Source organism: Phyllostomus discolor, chromosome 3, assembly GCF_004126475.2.
Source record: "Phyllostomus discolor isolate MPI-MPIP mPhyDis1 chromosome 3, mPhyDis1.pri.v3, whole genome shotgun sequence".
In the NCBI taxonomy this organism is placed as follows: Eukaryota; Metazoa; Chordata; class Mammalia; order Chiroptera; family Phyllostomidae; genus Phyllostomus; species Phyllostomus discolor.
The window spans coordinates 210,886,257-210,909,933 of record NC_040905.2 but is presented as its reverse complement, the minus strand read 5'-3'; the positions used below and the strand labels follow the sequence as shown (position 1 = coordinate 210,909,933).

The 23,677-nt window shown below is 52.2% G+C and overlaps 1 protein-coding gene across 1 annotated transcript in view; it reads right to left on the bottom strand.

Annotated features, from left to right (window-relative positions):
- The window catches only part of ABL1 (ABL proto-oncogene 1, non-receptor tyrosine kinase), a 100,663-nt gene extending 77,028 nt beyond the window's left edge, over positions 1 to 23,635 (bottom strand). Inside the window, exon 1 of the mRNA XM_028526812.2 lies at positions 22,079 to 23,635. Within this exon, the coding sequence (XP_028382613.1) occupies positions 22,079 to 22,214 (136 nt within the window). The 5' untranslated portion in view covers positions 22,215 to 23,635. The remainder of the gene's footprint in view (positions 1 to 22,078) is intronic.
- Positions 23,636 to 23,677: the final 42 nt, after the last annotated feature.

Genomic DNA, 23,677 nt, shown 5'->3' with positions numbered 1-23,677 from the left:
AGGCCAGCAGCGGGCTGGCGCCCCGTGGACCGGCTCCCTTCAGATGCTGGAAGACAACTCGGCAAGTAGCAACAGGAGAAACGGCCCTCTCCCCGCACCTCCCACAAGCCCTTACTTCTCTCTCTCTCTCTTTTTGCAAAACACTGTCGGGCTGCCTTAAACACTGTCAAGATGATCCCGAAGATGAAGGGAAAATGTCAGCGTGAAAGGTATTTCCACACTTCCATTCACAGCACTGCTGAACAACAGCGGATAAAGGCGCCAACTTCAGTGGGTGTGTTTGCAGGTGTAAAACGTTTTAAAACTCAGGAAGAACTGATTGACCCTGAACTAATCTGGAACCTGAAGATCGCTGCAACAGTGGGTGACAGACCCGGGGCGAACGTCGCACTCTCACCTGCCCCAGCGACTCATGACGATACCCACCCGAGTGCGGGAAGTGGGGGGAGCAGCCCCCCAGGACAGCTGAAGGGGAGCCCCAGTGCTCAGTTTGCCAAGTCTTGGGGCGAGGGTGAGAAACCCCGGAACCTCCGCACTCAGAGCTTCCCGAGGCCAGCGGCGCTGGGGAACCGGCGGCAGGAGGAGGCCGGTGTGCGTGTGCACTTGTCGGTCTGTGCACTGACACGCCCGCTCTTCTCTGCAAGGAAGGCGGCTGCCCCTTCTCTCACAGAGACGCGGAGGAGGAACTGGCTCACACGACGACCGGAGACGGCTACACAGCACCTCCAAGTGGTTTCTCAGCGCATGAGGAGTGGGACCCACTGTATTCTGTGTTCTGACACAAACTCATCCGCTCTCGTTCTTTCTGCACGATGAAGCTCCCGACAGGCACAGGCCCCGGACAGCACCCCTGCCGTCCTCTGTCACCGTCTCCACAGCTGGAGCACACCTCCAGCGAGGGAGGCCGCAGGCCAGACCGATCTCTGGGAGACCAGGGAGGGCAGCGAGCCAGCAGGGGCCCCGCGCAGGCACCCAGCATGCACTGCACTGCACTGCCGTCACTCCGCAGTCCCCGCCGAGCCAGGGAAAGGAGTGCAGGGCCTGCGGCCAGGTCTCGGGAAAACAGAGCTTTGCTTCTGCCGAGATGGGAAGGATGAGACTTGATCAGAAGGGTCTCCCGACTGACACACTATCACAGCTGACACATCACACACCTTCTGAGTGCACAGGAGAACAGCAGGAAGGGGGGTGTCCCGCTGAGCCCACCGGAAACGAGCCCTGCCAGGCGGTCACTCTGACCATTCAAGTTGATTCTCTCTAGAGACCTGGGCTTCTAAGTCGTGTGAGCACCGGGAGTGACATGCAAATAAGGCATGAGTGAGTGACACGTAAGTACGAACCGCTGTGGGGAGCAGTGAGTGGAGACTATTAATCCAACGCCGTTAATGAAGCGTGTCCAGAACCAAAAGCACCACCCTCTTCTGCTGAGAAAGAACTGCAGAGAGCCACCCCGCTTCTGTGAATGCCACGGCCACGTCCCGTTGTCAGACTAAAGTTCATGGACTCATCCTTCCCTCCTCCCTCTGTGGCCACGTGACCAGCCCAGTGGACGCCACATTCAAGATGGCCCTTGGTGCCGACTCCCTTTTTTGAGCTCTCCTTGCGTCCCACATAAATGTCCTCACTTCCACTCCCAGTTGATACTCAGACTACAGACTAATTTTGCTAAACCATAGCTCTGATCTTTGAACAAATTCCTTCAACAGCTGTTTATTGAACATCTACTATGCGCCAGAACTGTTCTCAATACTGGGGATACTTTCAACACGCGAACATCCTACTAGAAACCACCTGTAACTCCCAATGGCCACCAAGCAGCTCCTGCTACTTGGCACTCAAGGCCATCTCTGGGACAGCCTGGACGTGCCTCTCCTGGCATAACCCGCACCCTCCCCGAGCCTCCCAGCCGGCGTGCTCCCCGAGTGTCCTCTCCCCCTGACCAGGTAACACTCCCGAATCGCTTCCTAGTACGTTCAACAAAGACGCCCAGGGAAGGAGGAGTGCTGCGTGTCAGAGGAGACCCACACAGTGTGAGCCCCGTCTTTGCTACCTTGCCTCTTTTTTAAAAAATGTATTTTGTTGCCCTGGCTGGTGTAGCTCAGTGGATCGAGCTCGGGCTGTGAACCAAAGCATCACAGGCTCAATTCCCAGTCAGGGCACATGCCTGGGTTGCAGGCCACGGCCCCCAGCAACTGCACATTGATGTTCCTCTCTATCTCCCTCCCTTCCCTCTCTAAAAATAAATAAAACCTTTAAAAAAAACCTGCTTTAAAAAAATATATTTTTTATTGATTAGGCTATTACAGTTGTCCCATTTTCCCCCCTTCATTCTCCTCCACCCTGCACCCCCCTCCCACCCACATTCCCCCCTCTAGTTCATGGCCACAGGTCATACTTACAAGTTCTTTGGCTTCTATATTTCCCATACTATTCTTACCCTCTCCCTGTCTACTTCCTACCTACCATCTATGCTACTCTCTGTACCTTTCCCCCTCTCTTCTCCTCCCACTCCCCTGTCGCCAACCCTCCATGCGATCTCCATTTCTGTGCTTCTCTTCCTGTTCTAGCTGTTTGCTTAGTTTTGTTTTGTTTTTTTTTTTTTAATACCTTGCCTCCTCTGGAAGCCCCCGGTGACGGACTAAGCACCACCCTCTCCGGCACCTGCCCTGCGGCTTGACCGCCCGCCCCCACTGTCTGACAGCTCCTTCCCAGGGGCGTCCAAACGCCTTCTGCTGTGCGCTCCCGCGCACTGCTCCTGACTCCGCCGTCCAGCACCTCGCAGAGGGAGACCAGCTCCCGTCCACACGGCAGCTCTGTGCATGGTCTCAGACGGCGGACACGTCCTACCCTAGTCTCCTCTGCCCCGAGCCGAAAACCTCACCCAGGGTCTTTTACCATTCATCACTCACTCACTCATTCGTTCATTCCTTCACTCATTCACTCCTCTGTGACAGGCACGGCATGACCTCTGCCCTGAAGACCTTTCAGAGGGAGCAGCAGGCGGGCAGGTGTGCAAACGTGTGGTCAGCGCCACAGCGGGAGACACAGGACGCAGTGGAGCAGAGGAAGGGAGATCCCCTGAAGGCGCCAGGCGGCATTCTTGACAGAGGCAGCAGCCCACCGTGACGCTCACGTTGCCACCTTCTTCCAGAGAAGGAATGGACACCACTACCAGGCACCGGTTATTTGCTCTGGGCCAGCCGCCACACGAGGCATGCACTCCACATGCATTCCATACCTCACCCTCACGACCACCCAAGGAGAAAGGCACCGATACCCCCATTTTAAAGATTTTTAGTTATTTACTTTTAGAGAGAGGAGAAGGGAGGGAGAAAGAGGGAGAGACACATCAATGTGTGAGAAACATCGATCGGTTGCCTCTTGTGCACCCCCACTTGGGGCCCCGCAACTGAGGCCCGCAATTCAGGCAAGTACCCTGACTGGGAATCAAACCGGCGACCTTCTGTTTTGTGGGACGACCCCCAACCCACTAAGCCATGCTGGTCAGGGCAGGCCCCACGTTAAGGATGAGAAAACCTGGGCTTAAGGAAGTGAAAAAACATGTCCAAGGTCTCATCCCAACCAAGAAGCAGAGAGAGGGTGCGAACCCAGGTCTGCCTGACCTCAGAGTCTGAGTGCTCAACCACGGACTGTCTGGGCCACGGGGCTGGCCAATGCTCGGTCACTGCCCCTGTGAGAAGCTGATGGAAGGACAGGCTCCCTTCGAGGAAGAATGTTCTCGTGCACGTTCGAGAAGGGTGCACAGGTTTCGGGGGTCACAGATTCCCTAAACTCCACGCATACATCTTCCTGCCAGGGTAAGAACTGGTAAGGAAGAAGAGGGGGATGAGGCTTAGTATCCACCCCCTCCTCCTCCCGGAGCGGGTCTGCTGCAGGGGCTGGAAAGCGAAACCCGACACCTCACCGGCTCCTCCTCTCGGCAGGGGCTGGAACGCGACTTCGGTTCCACCAATGGGCTGCAGTCACGTGAGGCCCGAGAGCGGAGCGAGGCAGAGCGCGCTCTGCCACTCCTGCCGCGGTGGGGGCTGGCCCCGCTGCAGGAGCAAGAGGTTTTCTGGGGCAAAACGAGGGGTCCTGCGTTCAGGCCTTGGACCGTGGGCATCCAGCAGCGGGGGAGACCTCTGTTTTGCTCCGGGGCCTGGAACGCAACGTTCTGACTGCGGCAATGGTCGTGGAGCCAGCAACTTCCAGGAGACCGTGCGGCTGCGCTTCCCGGCGTCCCCGCTCTGCGGAGGGGCCTGGGGAATCATTTCTGCAAGTTCGACTGGAACCCTCCCACTCCCCCAACCCGGTTAGCCCTGTAACGCTCTCCAGTAACTCCCCTCCCATTAACGCTAGCCATCAGGGGTTCCCTTCTCTGTAACTTAAAACTAACTGCAGGAAATCTGTGTTCTAGAGTTTTAAAAACAAGTAGTTGGACTGAACTACACATCCCAAGAAAAAAGGTCCTAGTCTCCACCTTCTGCTTTATTTTTTTTTTAAGTACATGACCCACAATCGAGCCACAACTGAACACTAACGGCCCCCCAAATTCACAATGTCAGCATCACCTAATTTGGGGAAGAACTGGTGGCTCCCGTTGGGGGCCCCCGGGGAGTGGGTGCACACGCGTGTAACACACATGGCGTGTAACACACAGCACCAGACAGCACAGAGCCACACTCCCAGGTGTCCGCTTTTGGTGGACACTACCAGTGCTCACAAACAATGGGCAATCCTTCCCCTTCCTGAACACACGACATTCCCTAGGCCTCCGGCAGGGAAGTGAGACCTTGCACCCAGTTCTGGACATGGGATGCAACAGGAAGTGACCACGTGTCCCTTCCTGGCCGGGGAGGCGAAGAGTCAGCCAGTTTACAATTCCCGCCGCTTGCTAATGTCGAGGAAATTGCACATCCCAGGTGCGCGGCCAGCCCCCAGATGCTGGGGTCTCCGGCAGTCTGGGCTCCCGAGCAATTGTGTGGGCAGAGCACCCCGCAAACACACACACACACACACACACACACACACACGAGACGAACTTCCTGACAAAGTAGCTGGGGTGTGAGGGCTGTTGATGACCGCAGCAAAGCCCAGCCTGGCCTGCCTGACCACCGCCCTGGGGAAACCCTGCACACGTGCAGAAGGAGCCACAAGCAGGGACAGGCCTTGTAGCCCTTGTGTTTGTCATCACGGAAAAGGGCGAAACAACCTTACTGACTGGGAGGACGGGTAAACTACGGTTTAATCACATTCCAGAATACTGTACAGCAGTGAAATGAGGACCTAGATCTACACGCATCAACAGATAAAAACCTTAACAATGTTGCATAAAGTTTCAAAGAGCATGTACAGAATGATACCACTTACGTATTCTTAAACAAAGAATAAAACCTTTTCCCTAACAATCAACATTTCCCCCCCTCCGCCAACCACCCCAATCCCACCAAAAAAGTAGCTTAATAGAAAAAGGAACATGTTATGGATAGGATTCCCCCCCCTCTTTAACTTACTGCTGCTATTCAATTGTTAAACTGCAAAAGGAATTAAGTGAAAAAGTAAATAATGAAAAAGCTTTTTACCAGCCAACCTCTAAGCACATAACTTTATTTGGCAGTATTTTTTAAGTAAGAAGAACTACCATAAACCATGAGCATTCAAATAAAGATCTCGTATCTCAAATTAAAAAGACAAATGAACAATTTCATGAAATAATAGTAGTCCTATACATTCAAATTATAGTCTCCAAAGCTCTTTCACAGGTATCAGCGCATCTCAGTATCCCCCCACCCTGGGAGGGAAACGGAGGCTCAGTTCTATCCAATCAGCTAAGTGCCTTCTCCAAGATCACACAATTTTACATATCAGGACAAGAGCTAGAAGCAGGTATTTACAAACCGTAAATATCTGATTAAGCCGGCACACTCTAACGCCCACACTGCTAACAGCAACTCCGCCCATCAGAGACGTGAACACCTGTAGTCTCTGGAGCGCGCAGCTTCGGGTAGGTCAGCGAGGAGACACCACGGAATCCCCTTTTCTCAGCCTCGGCCCATTTAAAACGATGGGCTCTTCAGTTTCCCGAGATCGAAGCCTGGTACTGTGTGTTTATACGAACCTAAACTGTCACGTGCAAAGGCACACAAATTACAGTAACAGAATGCTATGAAAGTATGTCATTTATTCTGCATCAGTTCATTTATCCCACTCTGCCATACCTCTCTAAACACGTTTTTAATCTCGGATAATTATTAATCTCATCAGCATTCAGATAATTCCTTGTAAGGGATAATTACCTGAATTACCCCTTATAACTCCACAAGAACTCAAGCAATAGACGATACTGTGTTGGACTTAATCGGGGACCCAAACAGGAATTCTGCACAATTTATTACCACAAATCACTGCTTCCAGAGAAAATTAATGGTTAGTGCTTAAAACTTAAAGAGGGTTGAAAGTCCTTAAAAGTGATCTGCTGCGAATGGCAGCCTGACAGCAGTAGAAAGAAAGGTATGTCCGTGTTGTGCCTGGGGTCACGGTCATGGTGGAACTTGTTAGGAATTCTTCATTTAAAAGGATAATTTGGGAGAGAATCAGCATGATATGGATTTTTTGACAATTATTCATTGTAAAGCTACATAACACTCGCCTCTTAAATTAGAATCAAGTATATAGTTAATTCCAAAGTTTATGAGGAAACTTAACATGATAAAACGGAATAAAAGAGATTTGTAATGTGCTATTGTATTATAGTATATAGCAATGCTGTTAGGCAATATTCCACTGTAAGAGAGTAATCTGCTTTAGCCATGACTCAGTTCATTCTTTCCTTCCTCATACTTATGAAGGTAATAAAAAAGGGAAATTAAAGGGCAAAATGATGCTGGCTGGTGTGGCTCAGTGGATTGAGCACTGGCCTGCAAACCAAAGGGTCACTGGTTCGATTCCCAGTCACGGCACATGCCTGGGTTTCAGGCCAGGTCCCCAGCAGGGGGCGTGTGAGAGGCAACCACACATTGATGTTTCTCCTCTTTCTTTCTCTCCCTTCTCCTCTGTCTAAAAATAAATAAATAAAATCTTTTAAAACAAAAAAGGCATGACATTTTCACATGAAAGGATGCTCAAAAGCATCGGCCATCAGGGAAATGCAAATGAAAACCACAATGATGTACCCACTAGAACAGTGAACATAAAAAATATTGATAATACTAAGTTCTGGCAAGGACACCACTAATTCTGGCATGCGAGGGTGCTGGTAGAGGTGTAAAATGACAGTCACTCTACAAAACAGCTGGGCAGTTTCTTATACAATTAGATATACAGTTCCCATCTGACCCGGTAACAAACATGCCTGGGTCTCCACCCAGCTGTGGCAGGCTGACAAAAGGCCCTCCTGAGGATACATTCAGCCCACTCCCTGGAACCAGGTAAAGCCACCTTGTACGGTGAAAATGGGTCTTTGCGGACGTGATTCAATTCCGGCTCTTGAGACAAAAAGCTTATCCTGGTGGGTTATGACTGTAACCGTAAGTGTCCTTGTCAGAGGAAGCCGAGGGAGGGCTGACTGCAGGAAGGAGGGGGAGAGTCCCACTGGGAGTGAGACGCTGCAGGGGTTGAGGAAGGGCCCGCAGGCAGGAAGGCTGGTGGCCTCCAGGGGCTGGAAGCCACAAGGAGGAGCCTTGTCCCTACAGCCTCTGGGGGGAGCCAGGTCCTGCTGACACCACGGCGGCAGCCCCGGGTACTGATGTCAGACTGCTGGCTTTTAAAACAGTGAGAAATAATTCTCCGTTGTTTTAAGCCACCCAGTTTGTGGCAATGTGTTACAGCAGCCATAGAAAACTAAGATACTAAGTGAACTGAAAATTTAAGTTCGCACAAAGGTTTATAACAACTCTATTCATAATCATCAGTAACAGGAAACAACTCCGTGTCCTTCAATAGATGGATGAATAAACTAATTGCGGTATATTCCTGCGGCGGAATACTACTCAGCAATGAAAAGGAGCAAACCATTGTCATACACAGCACTTGGACGGAACTCAAAGGCCTTACCCTCAGTAAAAAAACACGCCAGTCTTAAAAGGTTCCGTTTACATGACAGTCTCAAAAAGAGGACACGTAATGACGAGAAGATCGGTGGCTGCCAGGAGGAAAAGGTGAGGCCGGGCGACTCCTCCCGCAAAGGGAAAGCAGCACGAGGGCGGCTACTGGGGTTCTGGAGCCGGCCAGGCTGCTGCTGGTTACACAAGCGTGTACATTTTATTTATAGTTTATTTTGTGTTTCTTCATTCCACGTCAGCACTAGCACGGTCACAAAAGAAAATGAAGTCGTTTTTGAGCCGGGGACGTCCCCAAAGACATTTGGGTCGGCCCACTTTCACTCCAAAGTTAAATGCAGAAGTTAAGAGCCGTAAAGTCAAAAACACGCTCCTGTATGGAAAGAGCCTCCAAGAAACCCGCCTGCGGTCTTCACCCTGCGGCTGGTGGCGACGCTGGTGAGAGTAACGCCGCCGGGCCGCACGAGGGCGGGACGAGACTGAAAGCAAGGGCCTGGGGACCAATCCCCAAACAACCCGCACGGCGTATGAAGATTTACCTTTAAATTCTGTTAAATTGACAGGTTCCCAGAAAGTCACGAGGAGACTTATCCATCACAACTACATAAAGGAAAAAAATGCAAACACTCCGGTAGACCAGTACGTGTCTTAGGCTTTTGTCCATACGATGAATCCCTCCGACCAGGGAAAATGAACGGTTTGCGCGACTCCCTGACCCAGGTGGCTCAGGTGACTGGAGCGTCACCCATAGACGGAAAGGCTGCGAGTTCAACTCCTGGCGAGGGCCGTGCCTGGGCTGCAGGTTCGGTCCCAGTCAGGGGCACTTACGGGAGGCAACCGATCAATGTTTCCCTCTCACATCGATGCTTCTCCCCCTCCCCTTCTCCCTCCCTTCCCCCCTCTATAAAATCAATGTATTACTACTAGAGTTTATTTCTCATTCTTCTTCTGGTTTAGGCCTTTTTGGACTGCTTCTTATTACTGACAGATGCATTACTCTGGACTTACACACAAGAATAGCAGCAATGATTGCGACTTATAAGGAAGGCCAACCAAGTGGCAGGCACTGTTGGACATGCTTTGTCCATTATTTCGTTTAACCCTCTCATCGAGCATAAAATGGAGGTGAGCACAGGACTCCCGTTTTGGGAACCAGGAACCAGAGACTCCGAGAGGCCAGAGAGGCCTGCTGTGTTCCCCGGGACCCCCAGAGTGGGCGGCCCAGAGGCTGGGTTCAACTAATATCCACGCAGCCGCCCCGATGGTGTGGCTCAATGGGCTGGGTGTCCCCCTGCAGGCCGAAAGGTCACTGGTTCAGCTCTCAGTCGGGGGACACGCCTGGGGTGTGGGCCGGGGTGAGGGCCAGGTCCCAGGGGCAGGGGCGGGGAGTGTGCAGGAGACAACCAAACAATGTTTCTCTTGCACACTCATGTTTCTCTTCCTCTCTCCCTTCTCCTCTAACAATAAATTAGATCTTTAAAAATATGTAGCTACTAAGTCAATGGCTGGTCACACCACTTAGTAAGTGATAAGCTGGGGCCTGAATTCAAACAAAACCATGACCCCGTCCCTAGCCTCCCTGTTTGACTGGGAGACAGACACACAAGCAGGAGGCTGGTGCTCGGGGAGAGCAGAGCGCCTGCTCATTCCGAGTCTGTACTTCCGTTTCTGGGAGCATGCGGGTAGCAGACACCGTCACACTCTCCAGCCTCACTTCTCCGCTTTATTTATCTGAACTTCAATTTGCTAGGAGTGCATTCTACTCTTTTAAAAACAGAATTTTAGCCACAAACAAGGAGGAATTTAATCAATTCTGGAGTTCCATCAGATCAAAAATGCCAAATTTCAACACTGATAAATATTTTTCCACATGCATTTCAAAGAACAAGAGTTGAGGTCTCTTATCTTAAGAATTCAGGCTGAAATCTGGGGAAAGGACGTCAGAATTAGAAACCTAATGTGAAGCCATTCCCCCCTCACTCCGAGAGTGAAATCGAAAATCCCCTTGCAGAAGCCGTGGACCTCAGAAGGAAAAAGGGGGAGCAAGGAGGTATGAAGAGCTTTGCTACTGCTCGCTTGGCTTTCCTTTCCTTCTACAGAAACCCGCAAACCAGACAGCAGGGTGCTCGACTCCCCGGCCAGCATGAAGCCACCAGCATACTCGGTAATTACAAGGTTCCAAGATAAGGACAGGGCCCTCCTCGTCTCCCTATCTTTCCCTTGCCCACGTTGTCTCCCAAAAGCAAACAGGTTAAAAAACATTCAGCTCTGAAACTTCAAGCACAACTGTGGCATGTATACATGTGTGTGGGGGCAGGTGTACAGTTTGCTTGCTCAAAAATTTTTAGGAGTAAGAATACAAAAATAGAGACGGCTTCTCTACACAGTGGGAACTACCAGAGGGTTTAAAACTAGAGACTGCATTTTACAACAGAGCAAGGAGTCTAGCATCATTCTGTAACTTTAAACAGTATGTGGCCCTGGCCTGTGTGGCTCAGGTGGTTGGAGTGTCATCCCACAAACCCAGAGGTCCCGGGTTCGGTTCCCAGGCCTCCGAATGTTTCTCTCCCTCTCTCTTCCCCTCCCCTCCGTCTCAAATCAATAAGCACGTCCTCAGGTAAGGATACAAATAAAAAATCAAACAGAAGCAGCCACAGCTACTTTAAAATGTCTAAAATCGTGCGTCAAGGCCCTGCGCCGAGTCCGGCACAGGGGAGGCACTCGAACAGCGGCCGGGACAGGCGGGGATACGAGGCGACGCCTGGTGCGTCTAAGACGGGTCACCTGAGCGTGGCCCGCCGTCCGAGAATCAAACACACAGCCCCGGCTGTCCTCCCATGCTCCGAAGAGATGGGGGTCCTTCTGTCGACGCGGGCCTCGCCTTCCAGGCAGTGGAGAAAGTTCCCAGTTCAGTCGTCAGGCCTCCTCAGGAGGACACCCGGAGAGTGCCCGGGGCTGGTATCCGAAAAGCCACATGTGGGTCCCGTCTGACTCACTGCCGAGCAACACGCTCCAGGTGACACCCCGCGGCTAGAGCACAGGGCGGCAACGGTGCCAGCGCTCTTCGCACCGGCCACCCTTTGAGTCTGGCCAGAGCCAGGGGCCACCGGACAGCACACACGTCACGTGTCGCACACGTCGCTGGAACCTCGACGGGCCTCGGCATGAGCCTGGCACCCCCACAAAGGACGGACACTGGGGCGAGCGGCCAGGTTCTTCCCTTGACAACGGTCTGTAGGGGGCGCAAGTGCTCCGCCAGAGAAGGTCCCAGCAGGAGGGGCCCCGCCCCCCAAGCGCTGTGCGGTGGCAAGGGGCTCTGGGGTCGCCAAGTCCAACCGACCCACTTCCTCCCTCCTCGGAAGCCCTCGTCCTGCCACGGCCTCGTCTCACCTGGCTCTGCTTCCCCCTCGCGGGTCTGCAGACACCCAGGACGGGCGTGGGCCCGCCCTCCCTCGCAGAGCCCGCGGGCCTCGGCCAAGCCTCGCACTCCGGCCAGGAACTGGTACCCCGCTTTCAGTAACTGGTACCCCACTTTCCCTCCACCGCACTTCCCTGCCTGATGCGGCCCTTTGGCTAGGGGAGGGCTAACGTTCATTTGAACGGGAATTAAAGGAGCACCGATCATGCTGGTTGGACTTCAAATGGCTTTCTAAATCAAATCTTCTTTGAATAGCTTAAAGAAATGTAACATTGCGTTTTTCATAGAACCAACACTATGTAGTTATTTTAAAGTACGACTCATGTTTCCTGAAAGCTTTCTCCATGATGCCCACATTTTAATTAAACTTAAAAGAAGAGAAGCCCTAAAGAGAAATCTGGAGACACTGCACAGTTAGTGTAACTGCCGAGGACACGATCTTGAATCAGGCAATGCCAAGGAGGATGGGAGCTGAACTTCCTGCGTCACGGCCCCGCCAAAGCAACACAGGGCCGTGCCGTGGGCTCACCGCTACCGAATGACGTGAGCAACACACTCGTCGCCTGCAGCTGAAGAGCTCTAGCTTCACCGCTAGACTACGGGAAGGCTCCTGTATCACCAAACGAAGATACATTTCTCTAAGGAAAAAATGTTCTTACCTTGTATGCACTAAACAGTAGATTGTTTTGGATGGGAGGGGGATAAACGCTATGTTGACTACTCACACCATCATGGGAGAGAGAGGGGGAGAGGGAGGGAGAGGGTGGGAGCGAGAGGAAACAGCTATTTGCTGTCCTCCTCATCTGTGCACCCACTGGTTGGTTCCTGCACGTGCCCACTATCGGGGGTCGAACCCTCAGCCTTTGCGTACTGGGAGGATGCTCTGACCAACTGAGCCGCCCCGCCAGGGCGTGTTTTAACATTTCTACGTGTCCACCCTCATCCACACAGATCACCTCGCCCCAGCAACCACCTTAGCTATGCTTCTCAATTGAAACAAACTCTCCAGGTATGCTAATAATTATCCATTCTTAATTTTCGTTTTTTCCTTGTTAAAAATCACTGAAACTGCCCTGGCTGGTGTAGCTCAGTGGGTGAAGTGCGGGCCAGTGAACCAACGGTCGGGGTTCAATTCCCAGCCAGGGCACATGCCTGGGTTGCAGGCCAGGTCCCCCAGTAGGGGGCGCGTGAGAGGCGACCACACATTGATGTTCCTCTCTTCCTTTCTCCCTCCCTTCCCGTCTCTCTAAAAATAAATAAATAAAATCTTTAAAATATAACTGAAACTGTTGCTGTATTAAACGACCTATTACACACCACCTGGACACAGAGAGCCCCACCCAAAGGCCCCTGTCTCCCTAACCGGCCTGGACGAGGAAGGCACCGGAACGGCAAACACTGTCCGGACGCCTCTCCCCCCTCAGGCAACGGTCTGACTGGGTCTTAGGCTAAGAGGTTTTTTGTAGCCTCCTTATTTTTTTTTTTTTTCTCCTGACGGACCTTCATTCCTCAAAAATGGACACCGCTCTGAGATCAGAGCTATCTGAACAGTCCGGCGAAGAGCGGTTAGACGGGAGGTTTCCAGAGAGGCTCAGACTGAGCCGAGTTTGCCGCCGCTCCGCCCCACGGACACCGAGAACCAGCCGTGGCTCGCACCCGGCAGCCGGGGCAGCTCTGCCCCCCGGCTTTCTGCGGTGCAGTCCGCAGCAATGAGCTCTCCAGACCGCAGGCCCCGTGTCCTTTAAACATGGCCCGGGGCTCAGCACGTCAGCTGGAGGTGCTGTCTGCAGGATGAGCCAAGACCTGGAGAAGCAGGAGGGCTGGCCCTGGCGAACCCAAATCCGATGGGTCCCCTAGAAGTGGCAGCTGCAGGCAAAGGCCAGGCCACACTCCGCCGCAGGACTATGCTTCAAGGCAGTACGAATACGCTGTCCCTGACACCTGATGCTGTCACAGGGTCCGGCCAGCAACATACCTCGGGGATATAGTTAAGGCGCTGTGGTAGGGAGAGGTCAGATTCACTTCATAAAACAGGATTTCGCCAATTCTACAAACAAAGTGGTATGTAAAAGTGGTATGTAAAAGTGGTATGAAACTGAAGAGCAAAACAAATATAAGAAATGTAATATCATTTGTCAATGGAAGCTGCCATTTTTCTTTAAAAAAAATGAAAAGGGGCCCTGGCTGGTGCGGCTCAGTGGGCCGAGCGCCAGCCTGAGAACCACAGGGTTGCCGGTTTGGTTCCCCGTCAGGGCACGTGCCTGGGCTGCGGGCCAGGCCCCCCAGTGGGGGGCGTGAGGGAGGCGGCCACACATCGATGTTTCTCTCCCTCTCTTTCTCCCTCCCTTCCCCTCTCTCTGAGTAAACAAATAAAATCTAAACAAAACAAAACAAAACACTAAAGAAATAGGGGAAAACCCGATCAGGTTAAAGCGTATCACTTTTTCAATGAAAACTCTGGTGCTGCTGCGAGTGCCCATCGACCCAAGTCAAACGGCCCGAACAGTCAGGAAAATGGAGTGCGCCACCGCATTCCAAGTCCGGGCTGAGGTGGCCGCAGCAGCCCCACACCGTCCCGTTCTCCTGCCCTGCCCCTCGCTGTCACTCCAGCTCCCGCCCAAGGCCAGCTGCCCTCACCCTCACGCGGTGTCCACCAGCCTCTGGAGGCAAAGCCCACCCCTGCCCCAGCCCACACCAGTTTGATCTTCCCCAGACCCGGCCAGTCGGGGATGCCTGCCTGGCTCAGACCAGCGATGCGCAAGCCTGGCTGCCTGTCGGGGTCACCCGGAGAGTTAAAACACAGTAATAAAGTGCAAAAAAGAAAACACGGAGACACGTGCAGGCCTCACGGTCAGAGCGCACTGCAACGGTCCCTCCCCCTGGCGACCCTCCCGTTGAACGAAGTCTGTCCTTGCTGAGCGACCAGACAAAAAAGTGAGGCGCAGGCGACTCCCCAGTCCGGTCAAACGGATCCCTGGGTGCGGGACCGGGGCACCAGCCTTTGTAAGCTCCCGAGGGGGTTCAAAGGACAGCGGGGCGGAAAATGGCCTGGTCAGGGCACCTCTGGGCCCGGGATGGGGCCCTTCCTTGGGAGGGGGACACTCGGGTGGGGGAGGGGCAGGTTTCCTGCACGACCGTCTGCTTCAGTCTCTGGCTCACAGAGAACCCGGGAGATGGTGCACAAAAAGGTAAACGTGTGTGTCCCTTCAACACATTGAAAATGCTCAGCCTCGCTATGAGCTACTAATGAAAGCCAACTAGGATATTATTTCTTACCAGATTGGTAAGAGTCCCGAAGTTTGACGATACACTCTCTTGACTAGGCTCCGGGGACACAGCCTCTCTGTGCGTTACTAGCGGCAGGAGAATAACCCAGTGCAAGATGGAAGGAATCTGGGGTGATGTCTGTCAATACAGTATCCATATTAATGTCCTGCTATCTACTGTTCATCTCTTACGTTAACACCACTTACTAATGAAAATTATGAATTCATTAGCCCTATAGCCCCAGCACTTCCACCTTGGAAACCTCCCCCACAGCCAAGCCTGCATCAGCTGGAACGACACAGATGAAGTTCTTCTTGCAGCACTGTTTGTAGTAGCTCAAGACTGGACATAACCCACATGGACAGAAACAGGGGACCAGCTGAACAATCAATGTTACTTCCAATATAGCGGGGCACACTGCAGCCCTAAGAAACAGAAAGATGGCGCCCTGGCTGCTGTAGCTCAGTGGGTTGAGCGCAGGCTGTGAACCAAAAGGTTGCTGGTTCAATTCCCAGTCAGGGCACGTGCCTGGGTTGCAGGCCAGGTCCCCAGTAGGGGGAGCATGAGAGGCAACCACACACTGATGTTTCTCTCCCTCTCTTTGTCCTTCCCTTTTACTATCTCTAAAAATAAATAAAGTCTTTAAAAAAGAAAAAGGAAGGTGGCTATTGGGTTGGCCAAAAAGTTTGTTCAGTTTCCCATAAGCTGGCTCCAGTACTGCTTAGTGGTCTTGAACTTCATTAGAAACCATTTTGTTAGACTGTATCTCGACAGCTGTCATACCATCACGCATTTTAAAAAACTGATCAAAATTGGTGAATATTTGTGCAGCCACAAAATACTCAACATTTTTGACATATTATGCTTTATAATTTCGAGAAAGCATAATATGGTCAACCCATATATTCCCATATGGAGAGATCCTAAGAATACAGTAAATGAAAGACAAAAAGAGTAAAGCACAGAACATTATATACCACATGCTGTCTGTTCCACGACAGATACGCATTCGCTTGTATCTGCAGAGAGAAACGCTGGGATGACAGGAAAGGCACCAGCAGGCCGGCGCCCCGGAGGCCGCGGTGCAGCGCCAAGGGGAAGGGGCCGGGTGGAAGCAGTCTGCTCAGAACACACATTCGAGACACGGTCTGTAGCTTAACTGGGAAAATGTACAGTCAGAATTATTAAATGTAATTTGAAAATGGATTTTTAAAGTGGCCACAAAGCCTGTAGGAAAATTTATAGTTTTTTTAAAATTTTGAATCATAAAATTCATTAAAGCCTTAAATTATAAGTTATAAAAGCATAAACAGGTATGTTCGTTACACACTACCATCTCCCAACACCCAAACACCACAGGGTGAGAATATTCAATAGAATATCAAAAGCATGATGAAAAAACAAAAAACTTTGATTAAGTAAATTCTAAATCTAAACTCCCCCTCATTTCAACATTGTGAAGATTTTCAAAAAAACATTGGTTCACGTTCATAAAGTAATGTTTTGGGTAGAAAAAACCTCAAGCTATCAGAAAACACTTGATCTGAATCCCAGCTCTGCAGCGAACCAGTGACATAGCCCGGAAAGCAATACTTTTTACCTCCCTGAACCACGGCTTTCTCTCCTGAAAAACAGGACTAACGCCCACCCTACTCACACCACAGATCCAATACATGTATTAGTACTTTAAAAAGGACCTGCAAAATACTTCAGTCTTTACACATCCCCAGGAGACACCCTTGGCAATCCAGGGCGCTGCGAGCGGCCAGGCACACCACGCAGCACTGTGTGTGCAACACTGCGGAAGGGGGGTGCAGAAGCGCCCGTCCAGCCTGCTCCACGCCAGGGCAAACGGGGGAGCGGGCGTTTGTTTTGTTTTCGGATCCCTCGTGTAAGCAACATTTCACGTACTTGTCTTCCTCCGACTTATTTCACTTAGCACAATACCCTCCAGGTCCACCCACGTTGTCACACATGGCAAGATGTCACCGTTTTTATTGCTGAATAATATTCCATTACATGCACACACACATTAAGTCTGTAACCTTTTGATTTAGAAAAAAAAATCCAGAGAAACAGAATTAAAACTAAAAGATGAGTTAAAATCATTCCCATGCAAAATCTGAATGTCAAATTCCCCCAAGATTCAAACTCATCCTCTACAGAAATGCAGTCTTCATTCTGTAAACCACTGAATGTCACCCGACATACATGAAACACACACACACACACACACACACGGAGATGTCTCCCTTCAAGACACGAGCCATCTTCATAGCGCTGAAAACCACCGGAACCCCAACAACTCCCAGGTGCTGTGTGCAGCCGGGGCCTCGGCCCTGAAGCCAGGCTCGTAGACCTGACCACATACCTGGCACGCCCACCCGATGCCTACGGCAGCCTCGATGGAGCATGCGCCAAGGAAGCTCCGGATCCCCGTCTCCCGACCCACCTCCCCAGCCCACTCCTCAGTGAACGTCAGTTTTCCAGGTATTCAGTCCAAAAACCTTGGAGTCACCCCTGACTTCACTCACATGCCTCATCTCGCATCTAATCCAAGAGCACACCCAGTCCGTTGTGCCTTCGGACAATCGCAGACTCTGACCCCTCCCAGCCCATGCTACGGCTATTCTCGCCTAGACCGGCGCAATCGGCCCCTGAGCAGGATGAATCCTGCTCCCTCCTGGCTCTCCTTCAGGTCGCAGCAGCCAGAGAGATTTTACTACAACAGAAATCAGGTCCTGTTTCTCCGCCGGTGACTCCAAACTTTTCCAAAGGCTCCCAAACCACGTGAGTAAAAGTCAAAATCCTAGAAATGGCCAACCAGGCCACCCTCCCCAGCCGTCCTCCCCCCACCTCCCATCTCGTCCCTACCACTGCCCTCCGGCCCTCTCTGCTCCAGCCCAGCAAGCTGCAGCCACAGAGCCTCCCCACCCCCTTCCCTCCGCCTGAAATACCTTCACCCCATTGTTTCACTCATTCAGCTCATTGATGGTCTGTCTCCTCCCACTAGAATTTGAGTCCGTTCACTGCTGCAGCGCTGACAACTAAAACACTGCCACGTACACATGGTGTGTGCTCAGTAAACACTGAATGGAAAGGGAAACACCAAGGGAAAGCGTTTACTAGTGAATGCTTTCAGGCCTGCCTTATCGATTCTCCGGAAAGGGAACTCTCTTAGTCAAGGCACCGAGATCTGGAAGGAAAGTGGGGCACCTGAAGTGTGGCACCGCCACGGTTTCCTTCTGCGCCCTGACACGGGACTGGCCCTTTGGACCCGGAGTACCCGGAGCAGAGAGCGGCTGCGCCCCGTGCGCCAGAGTCGCCCCGGCCACCACCATCACGCACGCTGTCTCGGCTTCCAGATGCACTGCCGATCCAGCGCTGGGTTCCCCTGCAGGTGTTCAAACCCAACCCACCTGGACATCAGCCAACCCCAGAAGCACCGGGCTATGGAAGATAAGGCTGACATGTAACACAAAGGAAGACCGTGTTCACATTCTGCTTGAGAAGGAGCAGCCAGGGTCCAGGGACACTGCCTGGTCTTCAGCGAAACGTAACTCAGGCAGACGCTCCCAGTAAAAGGCTGCTGCGGTGAAGCGACTGTTGGGTTGGGCTGCCGCATACCCGGTTTTTAACTCTCCGTGTTCTTTTAGTACAAAATCACACACATTCGTTGTAGAAAGGAATCCGGAATATCACAAAGGCAAAGGAAAAAGTGAAAGCTTTCTCCCATTGCACCTAAATCCCAGTTCCCCAGAGAAAACAACCATTTCAGTCTAAACCCTTCTACACTTTTTTCTGTGAATGTACAAATAAATAATTTTTGTTTTACAAAAATGGAGCCACACGATGCAGACTGTTCTCCAAATTCCTTTTTTCCACTTACACTACACAGACACCTTTCGGAGTTAGTACTTTAGAGTATGCCGACCATAAACACTCTTATGTGCCTTCGTTTTATTTTTTTTAAGATTTTATTTATTTACTTTTAGAGCGAGGAGAAGAGAGAAAGAAGGAGAGAAACATCAATGTGTGAGAGAAACATCAATCAGTTGCTTCTCACAGCCCCCAACCGGGAACCTGGCCTGCAAACCAAGCATGCTCCCTGACCGGGTATCGAACTGCTGACTCTTTGGTTTGCAAGACGCTGCCCAACCCACTGAGCCACACCAGTCAGGGCTTATGTGTGTTCTCGATATACTCCCTAAAGCAGTAGTTCTCAAACTTTTTTTTAACTCAAGACCTCTTTGACACTGTGGAAAATTATTGAGGACCCCCCAAAAGGTTTTGTTCATGTAGGTTATCTCATCATTATTTACCATATTAGAAACTTAAACTGAAATGTTTTAATTATTCATTTAAAAATAGACATTTTTCACCTTGGCCAGTGCGGCTCAGTTGGCTAGAACGTCATCCCGTGAACCTGAAAGGTCGTGGGTTAAATCCCCCGCCAGGGCATGTGCCTAGGGTGTGTGGGCTCCACCCCCTTTGGGGCACAAGGGGGCAACCGTTTGATGTTTCCCTCACATTGATGTTTCTTTCTCTCTCCACCTCGCCCCCTGATTCCTTTCTCTCTAAAAGCAATGAAAAAAATGTCCTTGGGTGAGGGTTAATAAACACAGGTTTATTATGACTGGAAATGAACTGTTTCATTGTGTTTTTACATAATAATAGATATTCTTTTTGAAGCTACACCAAAACCTGGTAACTTATAGTTTCTTAGCGGTTGGTTGTGATGTTGAATCTAAAACTGTATCCATGAACTTGTGTTGTTACATTAAAATCCACTGGTCTGGCCCTGGCTGGGTCGTTCCGTTGCTTGCAGTGTTGTCCTGCACACCATAAGGTTTCAGGTTCAACCCGTGGCCAGGACACACACCTAGGCTGCGGGCTTGATCCCGGTCAGGGCGCGTGGGGAAGGCAGCTGACTGAGGTTCCTCTCACATCAGTGTTTTCTCTTTCTCCGCCCCCACTTTCTTTCTCTCTCTCCCCCCCTCCCCCTGCCTCCCTCCCTGCCTCTCTCTAACATCAATAAAAAATATACCCTCCAGTGAGGATATAAAAAAAACCCGCCTTGGCCAGGTGGGTCAGCTGGCTGGAGTGTCGTCTTGTGCACCAAAGGGTTTGGGGTTCGATTCCCGATCAGGACACACACCCAGGTTGTGGGTAAGGGGGGCAACTGGCTGATGTTTCTCACCTCAATATATTGATGTTTCTCTTTCTCTCTCTCACTCCCTCCTCCCTCTCTCTTCCCCTTTTCAAAATCAATAAATATATATTCAGTGAGGAATAAAACAAAAAAATTTTTAATCCATTGCTCTATCTTGTACCTCGAATGAACCTTTTACCTCTGTGTGACTTTATAATACCATGTACTGACCATCTAGAAAACAGTGACTCACTGAATTATGTAGATCTTCCAAATGACACACTTCATTGTAAGATACCAGAATACCACATCTGTAAACATCACCACCCATCTCTGTCACAGAATACAAGTTTCCCCCAATCCTATGTTTTGCTGAGCAACTAACGTTTTGTCACTGCCGACAGAGACTTCCAGTTGTCTTCTGGAAAAGACTGCTCCGTGCATTCGTCTCTGCCTGGGCAGCCAGGTGGTCAGCCGCAGTTTCCCGACACAGTTTCAAGGAGAAATGCCGGTCCGTGAGTCGGTGAGAGAGGCAGCCGGTGCGGCCTGCGGCTCCCACACCCGCCCGGCGCCCCGCCCGGACACGGCAGCAGGCAGCAGGAGTGCTCTGCGTGCCCTTCCCACTTCTTCCCACGCGCGGTGCAGACACGCGCACCGGGCCGGGAGTGAACGAGACTAAGGATTTCTGCTGTCTCGTTAAAGACATTCTTAAGTGAAAACCCCACTTTTCTTTCTTTATGTTTACTCTGAGTGCACAGCGCGCAGACAACAGCCACCAGCACGGTCAGGTGCCGCAGCCCTGACCCTCGCTAACAGGAAGCCTGCACGGCTCTCGGACCACTAGTGCAAAGAGTACAAACGACATCTCAGTGTTGCATTAACAGGCGGTTTTAACCCTGGGCCCCACAGGGCCATCGGGGGCGCCAGGGAACCACACCGCTCTGTACCAGGAGAGTTTCCTAGAAGTGCCATTACTGGGTCACTTTTAATTTCTGACAAGTCTGGCCAAAGCTCTCCAGAAAATCTGCACCAATTTTCACTGCTGAACTTGGGAAGCACCAGAACCTAACACATTACCACATTTGCCTGCCTAAAACCACTGCTAAAATATAACTAAATGTTTTAGGCAAAGAACAATCCAAGTGCCCAGATTATGTAGACGAGGTGACTGTTTTTCTGTAGGAAAGTCAAACCTCAACTGTCAAATGCAAGTTCACTGCACAGAGACCTTTGCCTGCTGCAGTCACCCACTGCTAAGAGGACGTGTGTGTGACCGAACTCCAAAGTACGTGCCACCTGCACACACCTCGCGTTTCCGTACAGAACACCGGCCCGAAAACCGTCAGGCTGCGAAGCGTAGGGCACACAGAGGACCCCGGTTCCCTGGCTCATGGCTACCCCAGTCACAGACACCTTCTAGCCTGACCCTTCGCTTTACATTTTCACACAGAATTGCCAGAGGGAAGCAGTGTAACTCGTACTATCTGAACTCAAATGCCGACTCTGTCCATAAAAACATCCCCCACAACCTTTTGGCCCCAACTGTCACCCGAAACAGGGAGAGGAGGAGGGAAGCTCCAGCCATGGGAAAGGACTGCCCCTCGTGTAAAAGTGAAACAATGGGAAGCTGGGTATCCTCAAGTCACAACTGTCCCCACAGAGCTCCAAGGCGACTGTCTTCAAATCCTACTTGTGACTGAAAAGGGCAAGGATACTGGCATCAACTAGAACCTTTAGTTCTTATGTTTTTAGGGAGCCCGGACCCCTTTGAGGACAGCTAACTCTCAGCAGGGAAAGGAGTAAAGGATCCGTGCACCTGAGCTAAGAGCCCACGCCTCCGCCTGGCGCAGAACCATGGACTCTGGATCCTAGGGAAGCACTCGGTCCAGCCCCTCAGGAAACTGGGCGAGTCAACTGCTGGTCCAAGGTCAACCAACAGTCAGTGAGCAGCAGGATCAGGCAACAACGGAGCCACTCAAAAAACAAACCCCAAAAAACCCCACGAGGCAAAGCCGTCCAGGGTCACCAAGCACTTTCTTCTTCTACCAAGAAAACTAAGATAAGGCAGAAACAGAAGTTCCGAGCAGAAGCGCAAGGACCCAACGCCAGCGCCGTGGCCCGGGATCCTCACGCGTCCCTGAGCCGGCGTGGCAAGGAAGAATGAAAAGCGTGAAAAGCACTCACCGTGCTCCACAAACACGTTGCAGTGCGGCCCCCCATGCCTGGGCGGCTCCTTCTTCCCTGCGCCTTTGATGAAGTGCAGGGCAGGCAGACTCGGCCGTCGCTGGTCCCCCAGAACTTTGCCAGGCTGCTGCCCCATAAAGTAAGGATAGGTATCCCTTTCCAGAAGAGGGTCCGAGACCTTCCGGAATGGTCAGTGAGCTTAGAGGGACGAGAGCCCACGGACCTGCGGGATTTCACATTGACCGCATGTCCGCGCGCGGGTAACCGAGGTCAAGCGCCACCAGACACCTTCCAGCACCCAAGGAAGCAGTTTTTCGGGGGGCGCTGTGCACGCGAGGTGCGATTATTTTCGCGGTGTGTCTGTTAGGAGCAATGTGATGGCAAGGCTACCCAAAGGTTTCTTGACCTTAAGTGTCTCTGACTGGCTGCATGACGATTTCTTCCAAGGAGAAAAACCTAAACAGACACATTCACAGGAGATGCTGGAGAGGGGTCAGTCGTACTGAAGCGATTTCGCTTCCCACGCGGAAAGGCAAGGGTGGTCGTCCTCGGAGGCGGCTGCAGCACCTTTCCTGTGGAGCTCACCCAGCCCCTGGCTTCTTCATCTTCGGACAGACTTCCTGCCGCGCTCGCCGCCGCTCCTCTGCCCCGCTCTCCGGAAAAGGACACGGGTCACCCCGACTTCAGCGAGAGCTCGCCCTCGACTCTCACGGGCAGGAATGCATTGCCAGCAACTTTTAAGTCCGCTTTTTAAAAGGCCTGTGAAACGAGTCCAGACTTTTCCTTTGCATTAAAGTTCTTGGCAGGGCTGAGACTAGGGGGGCCGTAGGTGACATTGGGAGAAGTCAGGGCATTGGGGGGCTCCCGGGAGCAACCTGAGGGGGAAGGGGAGGCCACCTGACAGCAGGGAGGGGATTTGAATGGGGGGGCTCCGAGGCCAAATCTGGGGCTGAGAGTCGGACCCAGAGAAAGATCGAGGGTGAGAGAGAGGCTGCCGGGGCGCGGCACGGGAGGCTTACTGGGGGCGACGCTGCTCCACGCCTCCGGAAGCCGGGTGTCCCAGGACTAAGGGAAACAGAGACCACCCCCAGGGTCCCAGAGCCGGAGCGGGGCTGTAAGAGATGAAAGACTCTCGGGGCTCCGAGGCGGGGAGACGGCGGAAGGGGGAGGAGGCCCGGCCGCCTCAGCTGCCCTGAGCCTGGGGGTCTCTGCCCGAGACACCCCCTCCTCCGGCCCCAGACGTTGCCGCCACCGCCAGGCCGTCACATCCCTCGAGCTCCGCCGCGGGGTCCAGCCTCCTCCCGCAGGTGTGGGCCGTGGACAACAGGGACCCTCCTCAGTTGCAGGACCCGGGAACCGGCTCCGGCTCCAGCACGGCTCAGGAACGAACCCAGACCCCCGCGGCCGCCATGATGGATTACGAGCCGCTCCACAACGAGGCCAGGCCCCGCCCCTGGCCCCGCCCCCAGCGACGGCCGAAACGCGCCTCCCGAGCACCGGGACCCTCCTGGCGCCGTTTTCAGGAACGCCACCGCGTCTTCCGGTTCTTGATCCCCCGCCCGCCAGAGCCCGCCCCAGCACGACCTTTTAAAAGTGATT